The sequence below is a fragment of the Hibiscus syriacus genome, unplaced genomic scaffold (genome assembly GCF_006381635.1).
Source record: "Hibiscus syriacus cultivar Baekdansim isolate YM2019G1 unplaced genomic scaffold, ASM638163v2 tig00110596_pilon, whole genome shotgun sequence".
NCBI classification, from domain to species: Eukaryota; Viridiplantae; Streptophyta; class Magnoliopsida; order Malvales; family Malvaceae; genus Hibiscus; species Hibiscus syriacus.
Genome location: NW_024062794.1, coordinates 589,143 through 597,285, shown reverse-complemented (window position 1 = coordinate 597,285; position 8,143 = coordinate 589,143). Strand labels below are relative to the sequence as shown.

The 8,143-nt window shown below is 34.9% G+C and overlaps 1 protein-coding gene and 1 pseudogene across 1 annotated transcript; one reads left to right on the top strand and one right to left on the bottom strand.

The window, feature by feature from the left end:
• Window positions 1-1,457: 1,457 nt before the first annotated feature.
• Window positions 1,458-4,688, top strand: LOC120133799 (transcription factor MYB58-like). The gene is made up of 3 exons (XM_039150314.1): window positions 1,458-1,737; window positions 3,293-3,422; window positions 3,773-4,688. Exons 1-3 carry the CDS (start codon window positions 1,599-1,601, stop codon window positions 4,491-4,493), a joined length of 990 nt encoding a protein of 329 aa, XP_039006245.1. The 5' UTR covers window positions 1,458-1,598; the 3' UTR covers window positions 4,494-4,688.
• A 507-nt stretch (window positions 4,689-5,195) lies between these two features.
• On the bottom strand, window positions 5,196-7,020 carry LOC120133758 (annotated as a pseudogene).
• Window positions 7,021-8,143: the final 1,123 nt, after the last annotated feature.

The window sequence follows — 8,143 nt, the reverse complement described above, 5'->3', positions numbered from 1 at the left end:
AACAAAAGATATCTACACTCTGCTTTCCACCAAACATCTGTTCAGAACTTTACTATTATTTCATTATCCGATTGGATAAACAAGATTTAAAACTTAATTTAATCAAGTCGTTAGTGTAATGATAAAAGATTTGTGTCGATTTTATATCTTGATTGAAACCAGGTTCAAAGTTGAAATGCTAGACAACATCTCTCACACTAAACTAACGGGGTTTATTAAACTTGAAATTCGAACAACTCGAAACATTTTAATATTCAACCAATTTCAACCCAAAAATAATCATGCATCAATAAACATTTCAATGATCATTTTCAAAACTTAACATGCAAAGTGTAGTGAAAAGTAAGTATTAGGCTGAAGTCTAAGATACTAAAAGAGTTATTTTAACTATTTTTCCTTTTTTTTCTTTAATAAGCATTTATACTTTTGTTGTATTCAAATAAACCCATATACTTTAATTTGTAATTAAATTAGTCTTATATTAGAAGTTTTTATTTATATAGTAATTTTATGTTCAGAGACCGGGATAAAGTTGAAACATTTTGGGGGAGTCAAAGTGTGTTATAAAATAACTTAAATTAAATTATTACTTTATGAAAGAATTCAAATTGCAATGTTTTCATTTGGCCAAGATGATTCAAAGGATTATATCAAAGTTATTAATTTATGTGAGGAGCCAAAAATCCAATGGTATCATCCAATTATTTAAATATATATAATCACTTATGGATCGATGGGACAGTATGTGATGATCATCCCTAAAAATTTCAAATTCTAATATATTTTAGATATATCTTTGTCTATTGATAATATGTCCTCTAAAATATTATATGTTCGTTCCCTTAAAATATTATAAGTTCACCCCTATTATAAAATTATGTGTCTGTCCCTATATATAACTTAATTGATGAGACATTAATTTAGTTGATATCATTATTATTGTAATATATAAAAGATCGTTGATTCAAATATATTTAAGTGCAATTTACCTTTAATTTAGAATTGATGTTATGGAACTCATTAAGTGATCTTAGTGGTTAAAGAAAATATTATTTTCTCTAGAAGATCCAAATTTAAGCATTTTATAGTCATTCTAGACTAATAAAAGAATCGAGGTTATAAATAATTAAATGTGTGTGTATATATATATACACAAAAAAATGGAACGAGGCCAAGTCCTCAAATAATTTATTTGATTTTAATTATTTTACTTAAATATTATATTAAAATATAAAAAGAAAAGTTATTATAATAATATTAATCATCCTACTAAAACTGATTTTTATATAATTTTTTAATTGAATAGATATTCAATTATTTAATTCATAATATCAATACCAAATTAATAAGAGGGTAATTAATAATATATTGGATTTATAGGTATTTAATAATCCTCCTGGATTCTCCTATTTATTGGTTGAAAAGGGTAACCCCCCATTCTATGGCATGACCCTTGTGGCCTCTTCTTTCTTGTATTTATTTATAAAGAGACTGAATGAAGAATCTCATACATATGTGAGCAAAACCATATCCAAAACAAAACAATACCCTCTTTTTTTTCTCTGTATTCCCCTGGTTTTTGGTGATTGAAGAAGAAAATGGGGAAAGGAAGAGCTCCATGTTGTGATAAGGAGAAAGTGAAGAGAGGTCCATGGAGTCCTTCGGAGGATTTGAGGCTCATCTCTTTTATTCAGAAGCATGGCCACCAGAACTGGAGAGCTCTCCCTAAACAAGCTGGTCAGTCCTTTTCTCTTTCTTTTCAATGATCAAAATTACGAGTTAGGATGAATCGAGAGAGAGTGGGTGAGAGCGATCACATCCCTTAAAATTTTATAAATTTACTTTCTAACATTTTCCATCTATGTTACGAGTCCAAAACTCTTTCCTTTTCAATTGATCTAATTCTCAGTTCTTTCGTCTTGAATCAATGTTTATTAAACCTCCCTTTTTCTCTCTTAATCTGATATCATGCACCGTCACTCAGATATTTTTCATTAAAAATAATTTAAAATGAATACTGATAATATTGTATACAAGTCCATAAATTATTTTACCAGAAGGGAAGTTTGAAACGCTCGTTTTACTTGTTGAAATCTGCAGATACTGCCAATTTTCATCTCACTGGTCAATCTTAATTAGTCTTAAAAAAATCCAGATCAGATTCAGTGAATTTCGTCTCTTTATCGTCACCTAGCAAGCTTTCAAATGTACTTTACAAAAATGATAAAAAAAATCCACCTGCTTACCAATGCAATCCCACCTTTAATGTCATTCCATAATAAGCATATGTATAGCATTGTTTTAGGGTTTTTACGATAATAATAGACGTTCAAATATTCTTGTAGATTTCGTGTTTGAACATGAGACTTTAGAGATAATAACCATCATTTTAACTACCGCTATTGTCACCGAAAATATTAGTCAATAAAGAAATGGCCAGTGTTAGTTGAACCAAAATGTTTGAAGCTGTTCATAACTGGTGTGTTTTGGCATTGCATTTTGTCTTTGTGGATGGTGTTTGGGCAGTTTTGGTGAAATGGAAAAGGCCCGTTCAAGAATATACTCTTGTTCTTATACTTTGCGATTTTCAACTGCAACGTCTGTCATAAGTTGAAATTTCCTACCTAAAAATGAGGCCGGTAAACAATGAAGAGTCAACATCTAGATCGTCCACAAATTCACTTAACTTACTCTTTATTATAAACAAAATTCTAAGATAAAAAAAAATGTAACAAATATCAACATTATGGTTTGAATTTTTAAAAATAAATATTTTATAATTAATTATCAATTGGTTTAGTGATGAGATATTACTTGGCTTAGACGACGATTAATGGACCGATGGGTGCTAGGAGTTGTGGTCGCACTCCTTTAAAATTTTTTTTGATTCTTATATAATATATATATTTTCTATTGATGATTTAATTTTGTATCTGTAAATTTTTAATATAACCTTTTAAGTTTGCACTTACTAACATAAAATCATACATTTGTCATTGTGAATAGAATACACCAAGTTAAAAGGATTCATCTTTATCAATTGATGTGCGACATCTCAACGCATCTATAGATTTTATTGTATTACTTTCCTCATCCGATATAAACATCCCAACACACAAAAAGTTTTAAGTAGCTTTCAATCTTTCAATGGTTGAATTTTGAAGGAAAGAAAACAATGAATGTGAAATGGTTTCCATCACTATCTCAAGGAATTTGTGGTACCATTTATGGAAATTATTGCCTTCAAACATACAAAAGTTTGAATATAGATTGTGTGGATGAATGGGTGTAGGGCTACTGAGATGTGGAAAGAGTTGCCGTTTAAGATGGATTAATTACCTGAGGCCAGATGTCAAGCGTGGCAACTTCACCAAAGAGGAAGAAGACGCAATCATAAGGCTACATGAGACTTTGGGAAACAAGTGAGTTTCTATTTACAGATACCTGTCATCTTCTTCTTCAGTTTATATATGTTTGGTCAAATTCGGGACTTAATCCCTACACTTTAGTTTGAGTTAATTGAACCCATAGAGTGAATTAACTCAATGGTAAAATGGAATTTTATTCTTTCAAGAAGATTCGGGTTCGAGCAATTGTGTCTGTAGGGTTCAGACAGATACCTTATAATCATCATCCCATATTATTCAAAAAAAATGTTGAAAGTGTAGGGACTAAATCTCAATTTGAGAGTAGAAGAGGGACCAAAACTATATTTTAGCCTATATTCTTTTGTCATCTTAATTACTTACGATACAATTAAATTGATTCTCAGGTGGTCTACGATAGCAGCACATTTTCCTGGAAGAACAGACAATGAGATAAAGAATGTGTGGAACACTCATTTGAAGAAGAGATTAGTTTCAAAGAATGAAAATACTCAAAAGAAAGATGAATCCAAGGAGTTTTCTACATCATCATCAAGTTCATGCTTCTCATCATCAAGTGGCAAAAACTCTAGAGAGGCATTTGCAATGCCAGTATCAGACAATGCTCAAGACTTCAAAACTGATCACCTATCAAACCATGGCAGCAGCAGCCCGTCTGAGGAGCCGGAAGGATTATCCAGTTCTTCAATCTCTTCCAACATCACGAATTCCAGTCAGGTTGGTGTTTCAAATCCAGAAGGCCAAGTAGGTTCTTTATGCAACTTCATAGGAGGTTATTATGATGTTAATAACAACGCATCAGAGGAGGTGAACAAACCGGGTATCCTCGATACTGCCTTTGACATCTCGTTCGAGTCCGATTTGGAGTTTTGGAACATGTTAGATAGCTTCGGACCTTTCCAATCCGATGAGATCCAATCACATGATGGCACCCAAAGTTCGAATTTTGAAGTTGAAAATAACAAGTGGTTGATGTACCTGGAACATGAACTGGGACTAGAGTCGAAGGATGGAGGTGAGGCTAACTCGGTAGGTCCCGAGATAAAGCCAGAAGGTGAAATGGAGATGGGTCATTATCACAACACAGTTCAGCCATCAACCAAGTAGCTCTTACTTTTCTTAGAGGGCTTAACTAAGTGGTTTGACTTCATCATGTTGAAAATATACTTTAGGGTTTACCTAACTTGTAGGTCTTTTTAGATGCATGATGGATAAAATAAAATATTCATCTGATCTTCAAGTTAAGCAAATACTACATTGTAGATTGAACCAAACCTAAATTTATCTCCATTTCAAGCAAAATACCATCAACATTTTTAAGTGGGTAGGTGAATATTTTGTTATCAAAAGAAAATTGGATTTCGGTGAATGAAGAGGGTAGGTAAAGTTATCGTACTCAAAATTTTTAAATAATTTTTTTAGAATTTTTGCTTCTAATAGATATTGAACCCACAACTTAAGAGAGAGAATGTATCAACCGAGAGCTTTTAATTACATGTTTTATAGATTTTTTTGAATTAGAGTACTTTGTATTAGAAGTAATTACAAAGCACACCACCTCAAGGACCTCATTAAAAAACCTCCATAATCCTAAATAGAGGAAAAAGAGTGTACCATTGAGGTGGTAAAGATCAACCACCACAAAGACTTACAACACACAAACCAACCCCCATCCCTACAACACTCCCCCTGCAGAACGAAAATAAGCCATCCCATACCAACCAATACAGAAAAGAGGGGGCAATCACAAACGGCATAACCGAGAACATGGACCAACACTTCAAACGAAACAACCACAACATCCAAAGCTTAAACCGAAGACAAGCACTGAGACCAAAGCAACTCACTACCAAAGACTGGTCCATTAGAGAAAGGAGAACTTGAAGCTCGAAATTCAACAGCGCAAAGCAAATATAAAGGATAGGCATCGATTGCATACAGAAAATCCGAAGAAGAACAACTCCCCACGAAGCACAAGCTACCAAGGAAACTCGGGAAACTGCAAGAACACAAAACCAGAATACAGAACTTCACCAGTTTGCCCAAACCCCAAAGCAGCAACATCACCCGAACAAGATTATTGACTACTTGAATTTGAAACTAAGTATATTTAAAATATATGAGTAATTTTAAGCATTCGTATATTTAATATATAGACAATTTAAATTTGATTTGTCTAAAGAAATAAACAATATTATTAAAAATTATAATATAATAATTTTTTTGAACGATTCTGATTCAAATCATACAAACAATAAAAATATAGATATCAAATTTTCAAAAATCGAATAATAAAAGATCAACTACTAAAGCCGAGTATTGTGTACTCACTTTCTTTCGTCCAAGATTAATTGTTTTAATAATGAAATTATATGTTATAACGAATCAATTATAGTTAAAGATATTAAATTATATTATATGTTTCATTTTAACACGAATTAAACAATTTTAGTGGTTAAATAGATGATTATTATCTTTAAAAGTTCTACGTTCGAATATAACGTATGTAGAGAGTGTTTGAACATTCATCATTAAATAGTTGAAAAACTTTTAAACATTTATTACATTTTAATCACTCTATCGTACGCATGCACGTGAGTGTGAGTTAATAACTCATATTAATAATACAAATGAATTATATGACGGGATTGAAACTTTAAAACCAAATGCTGACATTGGAATCGGATAATGAAGCCTTTATCAAATGGTTCAGTTCTATTTCTTTACCTATTTGTTAAAATAAATCTTTAAATTATTATACTAACTACTTGTCGCAACCGTCTTTCGGTTGGGCCCCGAAATTAGGCTTCGACTTGAAATAATTGGGTTAGAGTCGTCACCGATCATTTTAAAACGAATTTAGGTGGGTCAGACACCATCTTACCTAATATGACTGTGTAATCCACTATCAGTAACATTTATTAACTGCAGAACACAAGCTGAGAATTCAGCATCATGTACTTATTGTGACTCCATGAGGTCTGTGAGCGTGTTTTTTCCGTTCTCTGTTCTTGTTGGAAAAATCTGGTGGGAGTGATCGAGATCCTGAACGGTCTGCGCTAAACTTGCAACTGAAAACCGGTTGTCTAATATTGCCTTGGATTTGAAACACTACTGGGCTACACTCCGGTTCTCCGCCGAACTGGAAAACGAACTGAGGATCGGGTTTGGCTCTAACCATTAAATGAAGCTTAGCGGTGGATTTGTCTTAATCGTTTCCGACTTTCATCCACCCATCTTGGAACACTACCGGTCTGGTTTGAGACATATCCAAGTCGACGTTAACCCACAAGCTTCCCACTGCTGACGTTACATGTTCAACCTGTGCGGCCGGTGTAGACTTCGACGCAAAGCGTCAAGGGCTTCCCGGAGAGACTGCGTATCGTCAGTGCATCGAGATGGAAGCCGGATGCGGAGGTGGACGATTCGCGGTGAATCACCTACGCCGTTGCTGAGGGGCAAAAAAGATGTTTGGGATGGGAAGTTCGTGAGCCTCAGCTTGCAGAAACACGACGTCGTTGTCGGGTAAACGTTGGCTCCGGCTGGTTTCGTCGCTTGTGAGAGTTTCAAAGCTAATGATTCGCCGATCAAACTAACGAACGGGCATGGATCCATCGTAAACAACGATGGCAACTAAAAGTGAACGCCGAAGGCAATAAAGACTATTGAATCCTCGAAGTTGGCTCTAATGGAGGCAGTGAAGAACTCCTTCCCCCCTTATCAGATTTCCATCAAAGGAAATGTGGGATCATGTTCTTTTTTCGAGAGAAAGAAATGAAGGGAAAGCTATTATTTTTCTCCCCAGTGGAGTCGCCAAGCTGTCGGAATCGTCTTTCGGTTGGACCCTGAAATTTCCTTTTCAGACTATGAGCTTCGTCTTTCCAGTATTCAGAGGTTACTTTTAACTTGGAGTTATCCTTGACTTTATCTTGATAGCCTTTTCTTAAGTCTTCGAGCTCAAAGCGGACTCTCTTCTGTTCCCTTTCCAGTTTGTCTGCTTTATCTTTCTGTGAGTCGGCATCGAGCTTCCATTGATAACGTTCAGCTTCAAGTTCCTTAATTCTCTGCTTCAGCTCGTTATTCACAGCTTCAAACTCTGCCTTGGCTATCTCAAGTCCGGAAGGGATAGGCCTGAGATGTTCTTCCATAGTCCGAGTGTCTTCATAGTCTGGCACTGGGACGTTATCATTCTTTCTCAATCTTTGCCATTCCACATAATCCGGAGTAAGCATGTCTCTGGCAGCAACGACATCCATTCGAAATACTTTCTTCCATGACTCAGATGCTTCTTTGATCATCTTCTTATAACTGTCACCGCTATACACAAACTCTGATTTAATTAGTCCGTATGTTGCGGGGACAAACTGACTTGCCCCATACTGTCTAAGTGTTAACAACAGAGCGTACCCAACTGCACCCCAAAGTCCGAGTAAGATCATAGTATCAGAATCCCCACACCGGAAAAGAACGTCACCGAGGAATAACCAAGGGGCTCTCCAGGTAATATCCCGATCCTGAAGATGTGTAAAGACTTTCATCCACTTTTCTTTCGAAGCATCTTCATGCCATTTCCTAGTGATGAATTCTTCCAAAGGTGAATAGGTAGTGCTGAACCGGCGATAGGCCACCCCATTGCCTTGTTTCTGTAGCAATTTATAGCATAAGAATCCCATATTTTTGGTTCGGTTTTAGTGTTTTGATGGGATTGAAATGCTACGTGATTTGTCTATTTGATTCACGAAACCCATGATACACCG

Bases quoted from the DNA above. Each gene is read 5' to 3' on its own strand.
- LOC120133799 (XM_039150314.1), top strand. From the start codon at position 1,599: ATGGGGAAAGGAAGAGCTCCATGTTGTGATAAGGAGAAAGTGAAGAGA. The intron at 1,738-3,292 runs GTCAGTCCTTTT...GAATGGGTGTAG, and splicing joins AGCTCTCCCTAAACAAGCTG to GGCTACTGAGATGTGGAAAG. The intron at 3,423-3,772 runs GTGAGTTTCTAT...ATTGATTCTCAG, and splicing joins CATGAGACTTTGGGAAACAA to GTGGTCTACGATAGCAGCAC.